We start from the raw sequence: 20808 nt of genomic DNA, 5'->3' as shown, positions 1-20808 counted from the left end.
GAATCGAACCCAGGACTGTCTAGCTGTGAGGCGGCAGCGCTACCGACTGTGCCACCGTGCCCCGCCTCAAATGTTCATCGACTTTACTTTGTACTTCCTCTCAGTGAAACCCATTAAAGTGAGCTGTTGGGCCTCGTATTGTGTTATCTCCTTGTCAATAAGAGGAATGCAGAGAATGAAGATTGAAGCAGAAATGTGTAAAGGTCTATATGGATTCCTTCAGAGTACATTCGATTTTGCCAACATTGTGGCAGTGAAAGTTAAAGTGTTGTGTTTTGCAGCAGACTTGTTTTCTCCCCCTGTTGCTAAGAGTGGAGAAGAGGGCGATGGGGAATCAATTTGTTTTAGCTAGGAACTGTGCGTGTGTATACTAATTTACCACCAATTTACATTCCATAGAGTCTATGTTGTGTAAGTGCCGCGGTGTTAAGTACCTACAGTAAGTACGTTTACTCAAGTACTGTACTTAAGTAGCCTGGTAAACCATCTCCCTTCCGGAAATCTCATTTGCATTTGATTTCAGGAATTGGTCTGGCCTATAGGCCTACATGGGCAATTTGGCTGTGGCCGGGAGCTGGGCGGGATTAGTTCCGTTGACTGACAACCCCTTCAGCCAAACAGCAGTTTGTTTTCCCCACCACCAGCCAGCAAGGGGACTTTTGAAAGGGCCATGCCGAAAATAGGTTGCTTTTTTCGGATACATGCGTGTCACTGCCCGGCCCTGCCGGTTCTCTGATTCTTTTTTTTTAAATAGGCTCTGTCATGATTGATTGAGCACATACATGAAGTTAAACACTAAATTCTATCCGAACGATATCTTAAAAGTAAATTCCGCGCCTCAAAAAAGAAGTTTGGGAGCGTTTAAGTTTTAAAACCAAAACCAACAGCGGACAGAATTTCAATTGCGGCCCGTTCCATTTTTGTCGGCTGCACTCGGCTCCACTCGGGTTCCACCTGATTGGCCTACCTCCGCTGTCAATCACAGAACAATGAGCGAGGACGCTGATTGGAGAGTTCATCTTATATGAACTCCGCAGAAACGCCCAGACAGGCCTGTAGGCCCATAGACATATAAAGGTAGACGCCTCCTCTGGCTCTGAAGCGTGTGTATCTCGGACGCACTTCCGTTTCCTCTATGCTTGTGGGGGCCAGCTGGAAACTTCCGTGTGCGTCACAGAAGGGGGCGTTCGGTAGGCCAATCAGAGGAAGGTGGGGGCGCGTCTTTTCCCGGAAAAGACGCACTGTGATTGGCCAGTAGTCAACGCGCTGTGATTGGCCAGTGCCCGTTCCCCCCGGAAATGGCGGCCACCATATCAAGCACGTCGCTCCAATGAACTGCAGAGGCAAATGAGGTATCTAGGTTTCTATATCTATGTGTAGGCCAGACTCACTCCTGATATCAAATGGAAATTAGATATCCGGAGGGAGGGGTTTACCAGGCTAGTACTTACTGTAAGTACAATTTTGAGGAACTTTTACTTTACTGGAGTATTTCAAATATTGTACTTTTACTCCACTACAATTATTTGAAAACCTTAGAGTTACAATAGTGGAGCGGCTAAATGCTTTTTATTGGCAGAATCTTTCAGTTGATGATAAAAGCGTGAAAATTGGCATGAGCAGTCTCCATGGGTCACTTGACAAGAAAATTGTCCGAGGCAGTTGTAATTTCAAGATGGCGGCCATTTTTCAAGATGGCCGACACCTTAGTGGGCAGTTAAGTGATATGATGGTTTATTTGGTGATACAAGCATGAAAATTGGCATGAATAGTCTCTGTGGGTCACTTGACAATAGGCCACCCACAGCTACTTGACATTTCAACATGGCGGCCATTTTTCAAGATGGCCACCACCTTAGTGGAGCAGTTAAGCTTAAGAAATCATTTAGTTGGTGATACAAGCATGAAAATTGCCATGAGCCGTCTCAAAAGGTCATTTGACAAGAAACCCCACAACCACCACTTGAAATTTCAAGATGACTGCCGCCGCCATGTGGATCTTTAAATGATACCCTTTCTCATAGAAATGTATTGGGTTCCTCAAAAAGCTCTGTCAAGAGAGGTTGTTTGACTGTGTTTTGTCTGACTCCTCGCCCACGACCTGTCCAGTTTGGTAAAACCTGTCAGGAGTTGCCTCCCACTGGCATAGCTCTCAGGGTTCACTGAGGTACACAAGCTCCCTTACCACGACAAGGTAACAGTCACAAGGGAGGATTTATTTTTTATTTTTTATGTTTTAACTAACAGCCATTACATGTGTCAAATAAATACTAAGAAATGGGGAAACAAAAAATATGACTAATAAATGAGCACAGTTGTGGTGCTGATTAGCACAGTTGTGGTGCTGAACGGACAGTGCTCCAAAATTATAATTGAGCAATGGCTAATACTGAATGGCAGTAGCCACGAAACCATGACAAACTATACTAAGGAACTAAACTGAAAATGTGCTTCACTGTTACGTATGGCAGTGGAAGGCAGTGGAAGCAATGTTACAAAGTAACAACTGAAAATTACACACTAATAGACTGGTGACAAAGTAAAACATGATGCACTGATGTGGCGAGGGGAAGCCATAGGCCTACACTTGAAAACACAGAGGACAACGGGGAACAACTCTGGCAAAATAAACATGCAAATAGGTTCTAGCAGGGGCAACTACATAGGCATGTGCAACTGAGTCCATATCTGAAGCACTTACACCTTCCAGTACATGCCTTGGTGCACCCACATTTGGTCAACTCCCAACAACTCCCCGCAATAGATGGAAGTGGAGTCCAGAAGACTTTCCGCTTCTCGTCCTGTTCCACCCATCCCCAGTCAGATGGGCTCGGCATTTGTGGATGTCGCTTCAATGCCTGTCCCCACACGTATCCAGCCTCATAAGAAGCACGTTTGGCATGTCTTTGCTTTCTGGCAAAGAGATCAAGATATAGATGCTCTCTTTTGGGCCCTTTCCAGCTCTGTGTTGTTGAACCTAAGTTTACAGCTTAAATGATATTTTGCTCTGTTTCTTGTCAATGTGCTTTCTATGCCATCACCTTCATCTAGTCGGGTTAGACTAAGTAAGATAGGCAGAGCATTGATCTTATGAAATAATGGAACATTCTTGCAATGGTATTATAACCAGTACGATCGTGCTCTCTGTTGAATAAACTCGGCTGAATGAGTTTTTCCTTGGTGACATGCTCACAAATGAAACATCGGTCCCAGTTAGTTTTCTCAACTGTTATGATGGCTTCTGCCATGTTTGCAGCATAGGCAGAGGCCGAGGGTTTATCCTTTTACCACCTTTTACCAAGCACTTTGCTGTATGGGATACAACTAAGTTTGTGCCTTAACCCTACACTTAGTCCGATCGTTCATCCAATGCCATTTAAATCCTGTGCGATCTGTACACCATCCGGTTAACTAAAACCCCATTAACCTTGGCTCGGCTCTCCCGCGCTGGCACAACCTGTCAATTCAGGTGCGGATATCTAATTGTTTTGGGGTAAATTAGACAGCATTTGGGGTACTAACTTTCAATTATCTGACATTGAACCCCACTCTGAGTTTAACAGCAGTGATATATCACCAGTGTGCCCTGGTAGTGCGGATATTCACTCTTATCTAATCTATATATGATCAACAAATCAACGCAACTGTATTGTGATGTGTTAAAAGTTGTTTAGCATAATAACAATAATCGTATAATTGTCCTTAATGGAAAAAAAACATACATTTCTATGAGAAAATGTATCTTTTGAGGATCCAGGGGGCGGCCATCTTGAAAATAGAAATTTCAAGTGGATGTGAGTGTTTTCTTGTCAAGCAACCCTTAGAGACTGCTCATGCCAATTTTAATGCCTTTATCACCAAATAAACCATTATATAACTTAATTGCTCCACTAAAGTGTTGGCCATCTTGACAAATGGCCGCCATCTTGAAATTTCAAGTAGCTGTGGGTGGCCTATTGTCAAGTGACCCACAGAGACTGCTCATGCCAATTTCCATGCTTGTATCACCAAATAAACCATTATATAACTTAATTGCTCCACTAAAGTGTTGGCCATCTTGAAAAATGGCCGCCATCTTGGAATTTCAAGTAGCTGTGGGTGGCCTATTGTCAAGTGACCCACAGAGACTGCTCATGCCAATTTTAATGCTTGTATCACCAAATAAACCATTATATAACTTAATTGCTCCACTAAAGTGTTGGCCATCTTGAAAAATGGCCGCCATCTTGGAATTTCAAGTAGCTGTGGGTGGCCTATTGTCAAGTGACCCACAGAGACTGCTCATGCCAATTTTCATGCTTGTATCACCAAATAAACCATCATATCACTTAACTGCCCACTAAGGTGTCGGCCATCTTGAAAAATGGCCGCCATCTTGAAATTACAACTGCCTCGGACAATTTTCTTGTCAAGTGACCCATGGAGACTGCTCATGCCAATTTTCACGCTTTTATCATAAATTGAAAGATCGTAGCACTTATCTGCTCCGCTACAATGCGTCTAATGTGACGCATTGTGAGCTTGTAGATCTGCTATTCTCAAACGACTTTTTAAAACATTTTGAACTTGTGAAATGGGACATTCTGAACAATGAGTACTTTTGCTTTTGGTACTTTGAGTACATTTTGATACCAATACGTTTGTACTTTTACTCAAGTACATTTTGAATTCTGGGCTTTTACAGAATATTTCTACATTGCAGTATCGATACTTTTACATCAAGGAAGGAAGCGGTAAGGGAAGGGAAGGCAGGCAAGCAAGCAGGCAGGCAGGCAGGAAGGAAGGAATTAATGCAGGAAAGGGACAAAAGAGCAAAAGTTTGCTTGCCGAGTTGTTTTGTGAGAGTTTGCAGACTGGTGAGGAGATGACTGTATGTGTGAGGGGGCGGATGTTGGATTTTGAGGAACATCTGGTGTTACAACTAACCTTTTCACAGCTCGGTATACACTGTGGCCCACGTCCCCACGGATGCATCTGGGACGCAGCCAAACTCTGTACGCCAAGTAGACAAGAAGCCGAAAACGAACAATGCAGAAACAGGAAGAACACGGAAAGAAGAGCGAAGCAGTTGAGTAGTTCAATTCCCTGTGCGGCTGTGAGCGTGTCCCGTCGAAGGTGTGTCCTTGAGCAAAAACTGAGAACCCTTTGCTCAGCTCGACTCACAGGGCCATCTCTGTGAGAGCCAGTGGTGGGAAAAGTACTTTTTTGTAGATCGGCTATTTTCAAATAGCCTAGGTATAAAATATAGGGCTGGAGTGGTTAAAGGTAGGGTAAGTGATATTTTTGGGTTAAAACAAAAAGTATTTTGTTAATAGGTTAAAGCACTATATTCTGATAGTAATCATTGCTATAGAGTGTTTGTTCAGTAACAGATGTCTCCCCGTCTCTCCAGCTCTTTAATAAACATTAAATACATTTTCTGGTAGGTGTCAAAATCTCAGCCAATCAGGAGAAAGTACCCATTTTTAAGCTTAATTTTTACAGTGTTCCAGTTCCAATTTTGCCTGCTCATTTCTTAGTGTCATCACTTCCAATTTCACTTGTTTAATCTATATCCTGATTGAGTTCCCTATCCTGATTGGATCAAATTGGAAATGAAACTGAAACTGAAACGAAAATGCATTTTCTGTTTTATAAAGAGCTGGAGAGACAAGGAGACTCCTTTTACTGAACAAACACTCTATAGCAATGAGTATTATCAGAATATAGAGCTATTTAACACTTATTTTAACCAAAGAATCACTTACCCTACCTTTAATGTATGTTTTATAATGTAATATTGTATATCTGCAAAGTAACTAGTAACTAAAGTTTTCAAATAATTGTAGTGGAGTAAAAAGTACAATATTTGCTTCTGAGATGTAGAGGAGTATAAGTAAAAGTATAGACAATTTGAAATACTCCAGTAAAGTAAAAGTACCTCAAAATTATACTTAAGTACGGTAGAGTACTAGAGTAAATGTACTTACGATGCACTGGTTGATGGGAGGTGAGACTTTGGGCGCGTTCGAAAATACAGCACTGAGCGCACTGGCCAATACAAACTAATAGGCGAGTGTGCTCCAGTGCGTAATTTCCGAACGCACCCTTTAAAAGAAATTAACTTACCAGTCCTGCATGGCAGTCCATTGTTATTAATTCATGGCACGGACCGCCCGTCAATAGATTCCTTTTTTGGTGTTCTTTCCATTTAGTAGGCTACTGTACATTCATTGTTGGATTAATTTATATATCTACAATCCATTCCATTCTACCAAACTTTGGTTTTAGCACTCTGAAAAGCAACAAGTTGCTGCTAGCTGTGATGCCAGGTTTTGCGAGAGAAACAAGCAACCAGGCATATGAAAACAATCCCAAATCAGTGCGCTTATAATAATCAGACTTGGCAACAGTGCAAGAGTTCGGACCAAACCATTGTGGCGATTATACACAGGGGAGATACAATACATCCTTTAAAAAGCATTGTGTTTCTAAATTATATTAAATAGGTATGTTTAAATTCTTATTTAATTTATTATTCCAAATGACTCCTAAATAACTAAGTCCTAAGCATTACTCAAGTAAAGTACAGATACTCAAAAGATTTACTTAAGTACAGTACTTTAATAAATGTACTTTGTTACCGTGGAAAAAAAACTATGCTGGAATCCACAACCTCGACATCATACACACATTACACGCCTCCAATACCCCCCCAGCGATAATTGAGCCAATTCATACATACATTTAATGTTCCCTCCAATCACCATCTATTCATTCATTCATCTGTCATTAACCATCCAATCATCCATCATCCTTCTCAGGACCTTGTAGATCACTGGTTCTCAAAGTGGGGTCCGGGAACCCCCAGGGGTCCTTGAGTGGGTTCCATGGTTTCTCCAGCTAAATGAGGAAAAGTTTACATTTATTTTTTTCATATATTTTGTTCATAAATGTTGACAAATCTTCTCTTATGGGGGTCCCTGGCACAAAATATTTTCAAATGGTGGGTCCCGGGGCAAATGCATTCTATTTGGGGGTCCTCGACATGGAAATGTTTGAGAACCACTGTTGTAGATGATCGCACGCACGCACGCACGCACGCACGCACGCACACACACACACACACACACACACACACACACACACACACACACACACACACACACACACACACACACACACACACACACACACACACACACACACACACACACACACACACACACACACAGAAAAAAACGTTGCATCTTCTCCAAAATCACAGCCAGCCAAATCTACACATTTGCAAAACATTCCTTTATTATAAATAGATTTATTCATCTGTTTTTCTGTATAAAAAAACCAGCATGCTTCAAACCATGGCATTGTTACAGGTTCACGACTCCCGATAGGTTTACGACCCCAGAGTTACCAAGACATGGGGAGCAAACACACTCATGTCGGGATGCAGACAGGGCAATCCATCAGACAACAGCTGCGACAAGAATGAAAAAAAGTTGTCACGACCACAAAAATACAAGTAGAGAGTTAACGACAAACAGGTTTGAATCTCATCTTAACCTTTTTTCTTATTTTTTTTATATAATCTTCTTTAATAAAGACACCCCCACCCCAACTCAGCCCTCCTTTGTTTGTAAATAGAACGTCTACATGGTTTAGTTTAGTTTATTTTTATTTTTTTTCACGTTTTTATATTTTTTTCGACAGATTTATTTATGTTGATGCAGTTTTTTCCTGGTCGACTGCAGGCTCCCTGTGAAACGTCACACATTCATTTGCGTCCATTTTTATGATTCGTTTTTTTTTTTTTGTTTAAAATGTTGAAGTTCATGGTTGGACCAATGAGCTGTGAGCGGCAGAAAAAAAAGGAAAAAAAAGAAAAGCAGGCACACTGATTGGCTAATTGGTCTGTGTGGTCCCGCCTCTCTCTGTGGCCAAAGGGGGTTTGATGCAGAACAATACAAAATGTCTCATGCTTGGTTGTCAGTGGGAGGAGCCCCCAGCCAGTTGTCCATCACTTCCCATGAGCAATCAGCTGAGATGGGGGCGTGGCTTATTCTATGAGAGGGGAGGGGTGGACCCGCCCCCTTTCACTTCTCCAGTCCCCCTTTCCCTCTCTCTCTCTCTCTCTCTCTCTCTCTTCATCTATCCATCCGTCCATTCCTCTTCTCTCGGTCATCTCAGGTCTTCTCAGATGGCGTGGTTGCTGTAACTGACGTATGTCATCTTAGTTGATGAAGCTACATGGACAGAGAGAGAGATAGCGAGAGAGAGAGAGAGAGAGAGAGAGAGAGAGAGAGAGAGAGAGAGAGAGAGAGAGAGAGATAGAGAGAGAGAGAGAGAGAGAGAGAGAGATAGAGAGAGAGAGAGAGAGAGAGAGAGAGAGAGAGAGAGAGAGAGACAGAGAGAGAGAGAGAGAGACACGGAAGGTAAAAATGTTAGAGTGAGAAAAAATGGGAGAGAGAAATAAAGCAGAGGGAAGGAGAAAGAGAGGGGGAGAGAGAGTAGAGAGAGACAAAGGGAGACGATCAGTCAAAAACCTTCAAGAGACAGAGAGACAGATCAGACATATTGACATACAGTACATCTGACATACGGACATATTGTATGAGAGCAGACGTCTCTATAGACAGACAGAGGCCCTGTACACAGTCAAATCCTCAGTGTTCATCCTCAGTGTTTTCAACCTATTCATGCCAAGGACCCCTAAATCGATATACATTTGGCCATCTCAAAAATGTTTTGTGCCAGGGACCCCCAGAAGCAAAGATTTGAGTTAAAAAAAAGTTTGCTTTAAAAAATATATATATATATATATATATTCAACGAAATGCACACATTTTCAAGATGTTTCAAAAATAGCAGATCTACAAGCTCATAGCGCGGCACTAAATGTCAACTCACAGTAGCCCGATATCCATACTATATTCCAAAAATAGCCAATCTAGGAGCTTGTAGATCATGTATGTTTTTGCAAACATAAATCAGGCTTTAGATCCGTACTGCCGTTATCCTCCTCATGTAATGTATTGTAGTCGTGTCCGTTCATATTTTCACTGTCTATTACCCTGCCACAAGAGAAGTAGGCAAAATGATAGAAAAATGATTCCTGATTGAAAAAAAAGGAAGAGAAAAGTCAATAATTTGAAAAACAGAATTGGAGTGATGCAGCATGAAACAGTTTTTTCCACCCTTCATCTTCTTTTTTTTTTTCAATTATGAGAAATGCCCCCTGGCTCAGTATTGACATTTTCCAAAGAAAAACAGCCCCTCTTAGCAAAATGTGGTGTTTTAAAGAACTCGCTGACTTTTTCCACCTGTTTTCTTTTTTCTTTTCAGTTTTTTGGGGTTGGAGTGGGGGGGGGGGTGGGGTGCTTGTCATTGTTGCATAAAGGAAGTGTCCGCGCTAAGCGCCGAACTTGTATTAATTTGCAAACTTTTTCCACAGTGTGCACTACTGGGCCACGATGACTCGGCACTTTTTCACTAATGAGTAAATAAATGAACTGTGACCCAGTTCCTCCTCTGACACAAACAACAAAGTGCTGACTGGCAGGACGGGTGTGTCTGGTGGACTGGAGCCCACTGCCTCGGCCATTATGCACCTGCATGGATGTCCAGGCACGCTCACCTGTACACAACACTCATACACACACACTACCAGGGACGTGCACAGATAGACTCTAGGTGGTGCTAGAGCACCTGCCCTTTGCCCTCTTGACCAGAAGTGCCCTTTTTTCAGTTTACAGCAGGGGTCTTCAACAGGGGGTCCGGGACCCCTAGGGGTTCCTCAGAGTTACTACAGGGGGTCCGCCAAACCTTTGTGTGATATGATTTTTCTTTTTACCATAACCACTCGAAACCTAGCATCCCTTTTCTGATGAGAACTTTAGCCAAAAATAGCCGATCTACAAGCCCGCAACGCCTCGCGCTGCGAGGCGTTGTGGGCTTGTAGATCGGCTATTTTTGGCAAAGAGGTATAGGTGTAGAGGGAAAAAAGAGAAGACCAAGCAACAAAAAAAAGTATAATTTACTTGAGCACCTGCCCCTCAAAATGCCTGTGCACGCCACTGCACACACGCTGTTTCTCAGCATCAGGTCTGGGGACCACCAGGGGTTCAAATGGACTCTTTTGGGTCTGTAACTCTGAACCCTCTGGAAAATAAAAAATATGGGTTTGAGTGGCGCGATTACATAAAAAGTCAATGCAAAGACTCGACTTGGCGAGCGGCAACACATTTTGCGTATGTGCAAATATACAGTGACAAAAAGACTACTACTATATATGATACCATTATATATATCTTAACATTCTTATATTATACCATTATATACTACAGTGATATTCAACTGGAGGCCCGCGGGCCAAATTCGGCCCCTGTGGAGTGTTCTTGTGGCCCTGTAACACATTCCAACTGGAACACATTACATATTCCGAAAATATATATTGGATGGTTGGCTGTACAGGATGAAAATGTTTTATGCTTTTCATAACCGTTAATCAAAACACGTTAATGGTTAATTAAGGCACTCACATCAACATGTTGCCTGCTGTCCAGTATTTGGTGCTAACATTATGTCCATTGTTACAGTATGTGCTATACTATAGGACCATAATGGACATGGTGACGTACTGCTTCATATTGCATGTACGCATTTTGATGTTTCAGAGGATAATTTTTGAGCCGGACCTTTTTAGTGCACAAGCCTGGATTTTGAATTTGGCATTTCACTGTGTTCGGGTCCCTGACACGGAAGCGTCTTTGTGAGAAGAGTAGTGAGGGCAGGCTGACATGGTTCTGAAGCGTTTTTATGTTTGTTTGTTTGTTTGTTTGTTTGTTTGTATGAATGAAAGGTTTTCGTTTTTCGTTTATATTTGAGTACCTGGCTGATAAGGGCAGAGGCAGGCTCTTCTGATGTGTTTAATGAACCCATTAGTTGGGAAATAGTGCATCATGACATTGAGTGATTGGGTAAGACACATGACGGTGTAAAAACTAATGGATGGGATGGAGAATTCTTTCTTATGTGTGATTGACCAAAACCACTCAAAACTCAGAAGCTAAAAATGGAGGGAAATGGAGGGAAATGGCATGTAATGGACGAACTGCACTCAACTCGTGTTGTGCTCTTTGATGGTGATGTGTCACTGAAAATGTAGCAATGTAACTTTTGTCATAGCAACCCAGTTACATGGTGAAAAAAGTAGCTGAAATACTTGAAAGCTATTCTGAAAGTAGTGAATCTAGCCACAAGCTATATTTGGACATGTAAGCTAGCCACACTGGTATACAGTATGAGAGATCAGTGGCGTGCACAGACATTTTGAGGGGCAGGTGCTCAAGTAAATTATACTTTTTTTTGTTTACTTGGTCTGCTCTTTTTTCCCTCTACACCTATAGGCTACCTCTTTGCCAAAAATAGCCGATCTACAAGCCCACAACGCCTCGCAGCGCGAGGCGTTGTGAACTTGTAGATCTGCTATTTTTGGCTAAAGTTCTCCTCAGAAAAGGGATGCTAGGTTTCGAGTGTTTATGGTAAAAAGAAAAATCATATCACATAAAGATTTGGCAGAACCCCTGTAGTAACTCTGAGGACCCCCTAGGGGTCCCGGACCCCCTGTTGAAGAACCCTGCTATGCCCTTTTTTCAAAAGGGCACTTCTGGTCAAGAGGGCAAAGTGCAGGTGCTCTAGCACCACCTAGAGTCTATCTGTGCACGTCCCTGTGAGAGATCATTCACCTGTAAGAATGGTACGGGGACAAATTATCCAGTGTTGTATTGCTTTATTTAACATTTAAAAAAGTTAAAAATCAGTTAACTATAAAGCGAGGAGAGAAACCATTCTGAGAAGCCATTTCTGGCTGTTTTGTTTCTTTGCACTATGAAAAGCCAGACATATGTTCTTTGTTAGTGTGGCTTTCAAGTACTTTACAAATAATTGTTTATTTCTCCATGTATAACTTGTAAGGCAGAATTGGGCAGCAGTCATGGAGCAGTTGCAGCTTTGTAACATAGCGGTTGCATAGCTACCTCCTGTCGTCACTTTGGGGGGGAAGTTTCTTCGCACCACAAAATGAATAAAATAACAAATAACACCATACATTAACCGTTTAACCAACCGGTTGCTTCTATGTACAGTATAATAGCAACATACATGTTTTGTAATTCTGGAATTAATATTTGTAGTTTTTCCTGAAAACTTGAAAAGTCAGGATTTAGAAGGCGGTTTTAGAATCGGCCTCAGGTCTAAATGGGTTAAAGGACCAGTTCACCCATTTTCAACCTATCTTCATATAATTGGTCCTCACTAATGGTCATTATAATATGGTAATTTCTTTTCCTCACTCTCAGAGGAGGGCTGTGAACAGTTCAGAAACGCGCCTGTCATTGATGGGGAATCCAAGTTAATAGAAACTGCAATCTTTTTCTTCCTGGAAAGTTATCATGCTAAGCCATTATTCTCACATATATATAAAACTAAATTCAAATGAAATGAAATGATTGAATGGGTGAAGTGGTCCTTTAACGTTTTCCAGTCAAACGGTCAAACATGATTTGTTTTTATTTCTTAAAAAAAAGGTCATGTGGCCCCCGGCTTCAAGTAATTTTACAACTGTGGCCCCACTGCCTAATCTAGTTTAATATCCCTGATATATCTAACATTATTATTATACTATATTATATACCATAATATACTATCTTTCACTATTATATTTACTATTGTTATTGCTACTACTCGTATAGCCTATGCTTATATCTCCCTCTCTGTCTCCCCCCCACCCGACACGGTCAAGTCCGATGGCCGCCCAACCTAGAGTCATGGGTCTGTCAGACGTTTCTTTCATTGCCACTGTCGCAAAATAATCCCTTTGGGGTCTGCAGGGTGGGACAATGTTGAGTCTCGGCTCTATACGCAAAGTGTCCTGAGACAACTTGTTGTGATTTGGCACTACAATAAAATGGAATTGAATTGAAAGATACAACACACACGCGCGCGCACGCACACGCATACACACACACACACACACACACACACACACACACACACACACACACACACACACACACACACACACACACACACACACACACACACGGTCGTACCAATTGGTGACACGGACAAAACTGCAAGTTGGTTTTCTTGTTCAGAATAGGTCTTTTCAAACCTGTACAATAAACCAACTCTCGCTCCCTCTCATAAACAAACCAGTGTAGTGGCTGTTTTGCCATGCATAAAACATTTGCAGAGAAATCAATTTATTCTCCATCTGTATTTAAACTCATGTCCTCATTAACATGAAAATAACTCACAGCAAATTGCTTCTTTCACCAAACTTCTCTTGAAAAGGTTTGGAATAGAAAGTTTGCAGTTGTTTGTATATCATTAGCATGTTGGATTTAGGTAAATGGGTTTTTCAGGTGATGATGGGGCGAGGTCACCCACTTATTGGTACATTTAACAAATTAATTACTTGCTGGCCATTAAGTTAATGATGCATTTTAAGAAGTCCTCAAAATGTAAAACTAAAGCGTAACTGCTTTGGTTGTGTATTGTTGTTCTGTTATTATTAAACCTGAAGACAACGTCAGGAACACAGTCAAACTTTATTATTCACTCTAAACTCTGTGACTCTTCTTCTGTCACATGACATCTCTATTTCCCAAAGCCCCATAGTCCACAGCGCCGCCCTGAGGCACCTAAGTACCATTACAGTTGAATTAAGTGTACTCGGATACGGAAGAATCAATCGGGCCCAGTCTGCATCCGCCTTCGGAGTTCCTTCATTGTCAGCATCTTTAAAACCTCAAGAGTTCAGTCACACAACTCTTGGATTGAATGAATATATTTATTGAGCATAAATGTATTAAGCATAAATATGTATAAGCATATTTGGCGTCACGGCTCTATCTCATTTCATTCATTCCCTGTGAGCATGAATTATAATAAATGATTTGCCAACTAGCTTTTACAGGGACTGGAATGACATAGACCCCTAGTCTGGTAAACCCTCCCTCCGGAAATCTCATTTCCATTTGATTTCAGGATTTCTGGCATGATCGCCCATTCTGTAATATTGGCTGTGGGCTGGAGTTGGGCGGGAGTAATACCGTTGACTGACAACCCCTTCAGCCAATGATCGTTGTTCCCCTTCAGCCAATTGCAGTGCATTTTTACCACCTCCAGACTAATGTGACGCAACGGGACTTTTGAGATGGCCATGCCCAAAATAGGTTGCCTTATTCGGATACATGCGTGTCACTGCCCGCCCCTGCCGGTTCTCTGAATTTTTATTTTTAAATAGGCTCTGTCATGATTAATTTACCTCATATATGAAGTTAAACAACTAAATTCTATCCAAACGATATCTTATAAGTAAATTCCGTGCCTCAAAAAAGACGTTTGAGAGCGTTTTAAAACCGAAAGTAAGAAGTGAAGACAACGCACAACAACAATGGCTGCCGTTCGTCTTTTGTCGGCTGCACTCAGGCTGCACTCGGGCTCACTCGAACTCGCCACCTGATTGGCCAACGTAAGCTGTCAATCACAGAACAATGAGCGACGACGCTGATAGGCTCGTCCATTTGGTGTACGGGCTAGAAACGCCCAGAGAAGCCTTCAGGCCAGACTCACTCCTGAAATCAAATGGAAATGAGATTTCCGGAGGGAGGGTTTACCAGGCTAATAGACCCCCATAATAAGGGAATCATAGAAACAGAGCCCACAGGTGGATGCTGGGGTGGTGGTGGGTGGTGCTAAGAATGAGCTGTGAGCAGGGAGATTTAATCCATTAAGACCGGGAACGCATCTGTGTCATGTTTAGATTTCTTTGGGCTATTCAAAAATAGCAGATCTATAAGCTCATAGCGTGGCACCGAGTGCCCTGCTATGAGCTTGTAGATCAGCATTTCTTTTCAAAAATCATGAAAATGTGTACAAATCTTTGAATATATATATTTTTTAACGCAAACATTTGTAACACAAATCTTTGCTTCTGGGGATTCTAATGTCTCCTAAATCCTAACAGTTTTTTGAAAAAACCTATGTTGGTATAACTTCAGTGGTACTCAAACTTTTTCATGTCAAGGGCCCCCAAAATTATATGTATTTGGCCACGGACCCCCCATCTCAAAATATTTTGTTCCAGGGACCCCCAGAAGCAAAGATTGGAGTTAAAACAGTTCGCTTTTAAAAAGAATATATATATATTCAAAGATTTGCACAAATATTCACGATTTTTCAAAAATAGCAGATCTACGAGCTCATTGCGCGGCACTCGGTGCCGCGCAATGAGCTTGTAGATCTGCTATTTTTGAATAGCCAAAGTATAACATATTGGTTAAAGAGGTTACAAGGATGCGTTCCCGGTTTGAACGGTTTAACCTGCCCCAATCAGATGGAGTGAGCGTGTGACTGATCAGCTGATCAGGAATTGGCACTCCTTTGAGTTGTCTGCCTGAACTAGCTCCGCAGGCTTCACATCGTTTAAATTAACATCAGGATTTGACAGTGTGTGTGTGTGTGTGTGTGTATGCATTTATATATTTATGTTACACTATGCAGTACTTTATATGTGTACTTAGAAAAAATCGGAGTGTTCTCTTACTCACTGTTGGTCTCCATGCTTTCACACAGTTCTGTCTTCACCTCTCCGTTGGGCCGGTCGCCTCCTTTCTGCAGTTTACCAGACATGGTGGCTGCTGTCACTATGGCCTTCGCGACAAAACACACACGTCACATTTCACCCCCACACCAGCCTGATCTCACTGAACACGGTGAAATAGCACGGATTGACAATTCTGAAATAGACGACTAAAACCAGAAAAGCTGTGCATAGGAGCCGCGAATCCCACGGTGAAATAACATGGGTTGCAACCAAGGGCCAAGGCTTGGATATTTACGATGAGGCCAACACGGAAGCTTATGAATGGCCAGAGTGGCGCTGTTTTACCCTGCGCCGACCTGCGGTGTCAGAAAGAATTTATTTTAAAGCAAGTGAATGGGTTTTTTGACAAACTTTAGACTAGATTTTCTTACTGCAATAAAAATTGTCATAAATTCTACATGCTTCCAGTCGCTAGTTTAAAGTCTCCTTTCAATCATCAGGATATGCGTTTTGCTAAATTATGGTCCCATTTATTTTAAAATTGACGATAAAGTAGGCTATTCTCTAGGAGGGGCGGGATGATTTGATTGACAAGCTACACAACCAATAGCATTCATTCCCCGCCCCCGCTCTTGATTGACAAGCTACCCAACCAATAATGGTCTGGTCTCATTCTGCAGGATATGACGCGATATGATGCGATATTGAAAGATGGCGGACCTACAGTCTTGAACAATCGGCTTCATTTTCGGTCTGTAGAAAGCAGCGGAGTGGCTTTGTCCATCTCATTTATACAGTCTATGGTTGAAACCCGGAAGCAGAGCAGTCCCCACAACATGATTTACCATTCTGTACCTATCGGTATATAACTCGGACGGCGCTGAGTCGGCTCAAGCGAACGTCGCAACGTTGGGCACGGCAACCCGCTCGCTTTAGCTTGCTCGGCGGTGCCTCACGTGGCTCCAGTTCGCTTGAGACTGCGTGCCTCCGACATCAGTGTTGCCAGATTCTGTGAGAGAAACAAGCAACCAGGTCTAGGAAAACCATCCCAAAAGAAGCGACTATGGGCCACATGTGCACTTTAACATAATACATCAGCTATTTGAAAATAGCAGATCTACAAGCTCACAACGCGACGCGTTGTGAGCTTGTAGATCGGCTATTTTCAAATACAATCTTGTGGAGAAATTATAATAAGCAGATCTGGCAACCCTGTCCGACATGGTCCAAAAAGTCAATGGAGGGGATTCCCAGCTCCTATATGCACGACTTTTCGGGCGTTCTAGTGGTCTATGTATGGAATGTCAATCTGTGGTATTTCGCCGTGTTGTGTGAGATCGGGTTGCCCACACACACACCCTCTCTGCCTTCAGCCTCCCCGTCCTCCCTAAACCTCGAGGATACGAAAAAAAAAAACAGTTTTCAACATTAAAAAAAGACATTCAAAACAGTTGCATGGCTATACCTTGAAGCTGCGTTTGCGCTTGGGAACGTTCTGCTCCGGGTGGAGGAGGATGACGTAGACTTTAGGCATGTAGAGCATCCCCAGAGACACAGAGGCCGACAGACTCAGAGAGATGGTCAGAGTGGTGGTCTGGATGTACATCTAGCGGGGGAGGGAGGGGGAGAGGGAGAGAGAGAGAGAGAGAGAGAGAGAGAGAGAGAGAGAGAGAGAGAGAGAGAGAGAGAGAGAGACCTTTAAGCCTTTATTAGCCTTCCTTTACACTCGAACAGACATCAGACCGCACCATTAAAACACTGCACCATTAAATTAAAACCACATTCATATAATGTATTTTTCCTTAAAGAGAGAGAGAGAGAGAGAGAGAGACAGAGAGAGAGAGAGAGAGCGAGAGAGAGAGAGAGAGAGAGAGAGAGTTAGCTAGCCTGGCTCCACCCCCTGAATCGCTAGCCTCACATTCAGGGTCTGGTGACGCTGTCGAAGGCGGGCTTTTCTCGGTTCAAAATCTGTACGACGAATCTGGATCGGGGTAATCCAGTATGAACCAATAGCCAAAGAGTCCAACTTTGGCCACGCCCCCATCTCAGAAAACGGCTGCTCTGAGAGGGCTTTCAGACTGAATAATGGAGTGAAATGAAATGAAAATTCAGGCTGAGTGTCAGGCTAAGAGTTAGCTGTAGTCTAGAGCAATTTGACAAATGCCCGTTACCCAAACTAGTGAAAATAGCAAATCTACAAGCTCACAACGCGTCGCTTTGTGCCGCGTTGCCAGCTTGCAGTCCTGCTATTTTCACTACTTCTTAAAAGTGTTTTTATTTGTATTTATTTATGGTAATACTTTTATTTTATTTATGAAACACTTTTGAAAAATGATGGAATTGTTATAATGAAAAAACTTTGTTTTAACCTTTAGAAATATTTTGTAATTTATCTTTTAATGTAGGATATTTACTCGCAACCCAATCATTGGTCCCGGCCCGGTTGTTTGGGAAACAGCCGTCTAAGCATTATTTGTACAGACACTGTCTGTACACGTATACTGTACAGACAGTGAGAGAGAGAGCCAGCACCAAACCGGTGCTAATTTAGCATTCAGACGTGTGACTGTCAGAATACCGGACACCGAGGCGAGAGAAGAAGTAGAAGTAGACTGAAAGGAAGAGTGAAGGCTACCTCTCAGTCTGTCTTTCAAAGTGAAGGTGGGGGCGGGGGGGGGGGGGTTGTCTGTGAGAGTCAGAGAATGACAGAGAGAGGGGAGTGTGGGCAATTAAAATAAAGAACGAGAGAAGTGGAAGAAGTGGAAGAAGTACTCGGATATTTTACTTAAATAAAAGTAGCAATACCGTAATATAAAAAATACTCTGTTACAAGTTTAAAAAAAAAGGCCTGTGTTCAAAATGTTACTTGAGTAAAGTGCAAAAGTATTGGCATCGAAATATACTAAATATTATAGTTTTATTATATATTAAAGCACCAAAAGTAAAAGTACTAATGTTTGAAAATAGTAGATCTACAAGCTCACAGCTTGTAGATTGGCTATTTTCAAATAGCCCATGTATAAAATAGGGCTAAAGTGGTTAATATAGTAATTTATATCTGCAAAGTAACAAGTAACTCAAGTTTTCAAATAATTGTAGTGGAGTAAAAGTACAATATTTGCCTCAGTGAGATGTACAGTAGTGGAGTAGAAGTAAAAGTATTGCAAATTGGAAATACTTTCCACCACTGACAGAGAGGTAGGGAGAGGCACAGTAGAGGGATGACGAGTGATCGAGCAAGAGTGAAAGCAATCAAGAGAGAGAGAGAGAGAGAGAGAGAGAGAGAGAGAGAGAGACAGAGAGAGACAGAGTATACCCTGACCAAACCGTACACTGTCAACCCAGGTTGAGGCAGTGATGAAGACTACTGTATGGCCTGACAAGGAACAGAGGAGGGCTGTCAGACAGGAGAGGAAGGCTGGACCATTAACTGCCCACTTACACTGGACCTGCCAGAGTCTGCCTGCAGAGACGGACCAGACATGACAACGCTAGGCTACTGATTGGCTTGTCAGTGTCGGCCCATAATAGTCCCCTGTAATGTTTTTTCTCCGAGCCAGGTTCCTCTTTATTTAAATGTCGTGTCCATGACCCTGGGTATCGACAGCCCTGACAAAGTGCTCCATGTTTCCGCGTGGTGTTAAACAGAGAGGCCCCGATTTATGCCAAATGCTTCTACATTATGGGCTAATTACTGTCAGTGGACAGAGGATTTAAATGTTATTTCGACGGGCCGCGACAGACTGGCTGGGCTCCACTGTTTTTCCCTCTGCACGCTGTATGGACTCGCCAACAGAGAGACACAGAGAGAGCTTTTCCCCCTCAGGCTAGAGCCCGGAACAAATATGTCTGATTTATACTTGGTTGCGTGCCGGTGGTACCGGTTGCGTTGCGAGCTTGTAGGTCGGCTGTTTCTGGTGCGGGTCATCCGAGTATAACTCAGACATAAGACTATCACTACAGGGAGACACAGAGAGAGCTTAGGCCAGTGCTTCTCAACCAGTGGTCCGGGGACCACCAGTGGTCCTTGGGGGGGGGTACTAGGGGGTCCCCAGCGAAATGAGTTAACACAGCGTCACAATCATTTTACCCACTTAGCTTTGGCTATTCAAAAATAGCAGATATACAAGCTCATTGCGTGGCACCGAGTGCCGCGCTATAAGCTTGTAGATCTGCAATTTTTGAAAAATCTTGAAAATGTGTGCATATCTTTGAATATATATATATTTTTTAAAGTGAACATTTTTAACTCAAATCTTTGCTTCTAGGGGTCCCTGGCACAAAACATTTTCAGATTGGGGTCCGCGGCCAAATGTATATCAATTTAGGGGTCCTTGGCATGAAAAAGGTTGAAAACCACTGGCTTGGGCAATGGTCCAAACGCCTGATTTCTGGTGCGCGTCATATGAGTATAACTCTGACTTAAGACTCACTACAGAGAGACACAGAAATAGTTGTTTTTCCCTCAGGGCACTGAACAATGACCGAAACTGCCAGGCCAAATGTCTTCATTTCTGTAAATACTCTTTTGCTCACAACAGAGCACACATGTTGCTGTTCTTTTTGCTCAAATCGCCGGCACACTTACTTTGCACTACTGCTGCTTTATAGTGGCTACGGTTAAAAATGTACATTTTATTATACCATGTTTTTTACATCTTGTTTTGTTTTCTATACTGCACAGTCTGTGGAGCATTTCACCCCAATTTGTCCCAATTATTCTTTAATGCCTTCCTTAAAGCCCACTTCCTTCTGGTGGGTATGGTAATCATATAGTAAGTAACATGTTCGCCAGGTTTAGCTGTTAGCTGTAACCCCTGGTTGCAGCGAACAATCTGTTTTTCAGCAAAGCTGAAAACGGAATTTCCACTTCGAGGGTTTGACAGGGGAAATTGAGAGACAATTGTCCCACAAAAATATACATTTACGGGACTGCTCCGCAATTTCCTTCATCTCTGAAATGCATTTTGAAAGGTGCAGTAGTAGTATGTCAAAAGAAAATTCCATACCAAGTGTGTAACGAAATGCCTATTGAAAGGTACAGTAGTAGTATGTTAAAACAAAATTCCATACCAAGTGTGTAACGGCATTGATTGAGCACAGGTGGTGAGACAGACAGTGTGGGGGAGAGAGTTGTTAAGAGTGACGATCGTAGTTGAACGAAGATGTGAACGACTTAAGTATGCCATTGTTAAAGGAGGATCTGTTTTCAGCTACCC

At 42.4% G+C, this 20808-nt stretch overlaps 1 protein-coding gene across 1 annotated transcript in view; it reads right to left on the bottom strand.

Annotated features, from left to right (window-relative positions):
- Positions 1 to 8172: 8172 nt before the first annotated feature.
- The window catches only part of grm8a (glutamate receptor, metabotropic 8a), a gene marked incomplete at its 3' end in the record, with an annotated part of 340950 nt that continues 328314 nt past the window's right edge, over positions 8173 to 20808 (bottom strand). Inside the window, exons 11-13 of the mRNA XM_084049615.1 lie at positions 17055 to 17195; positions 15594 to 15696; positions 8173 to 8222 (exon numbers count right to left, since the gene is read on the bottom strand). Of these exons, the coding sequence (XP_083905741.1) occupies positions 8173 to 8222; positions 15594 to 15696; positions 17055 to 17195 (294 nt within the window). The remainder of the gene's footprint in view (positions 8223 to 15593; positions 15697 to 17054; positions 17196 to 20808) is intronic.

Source organism: Gymnoscopelus microlampas (genome assembly GCF_963454915.1).
Source record: "Gymnoscopelus microlampas genome assembly, chromosome: 23".
NCBI classification, from domain to species: Eukaryota; Metazoa; Chordata; class Actinopteri; order Myctophiformes; family Myctophidae; genus Gymnoscopelus; species Gymnoscopelus microlampas.
The sequence above is the reverse complement of the archived record's forward strand: the minus strand, read 5'-3'. Positions and strand labels throughout refer to the sequence as shown.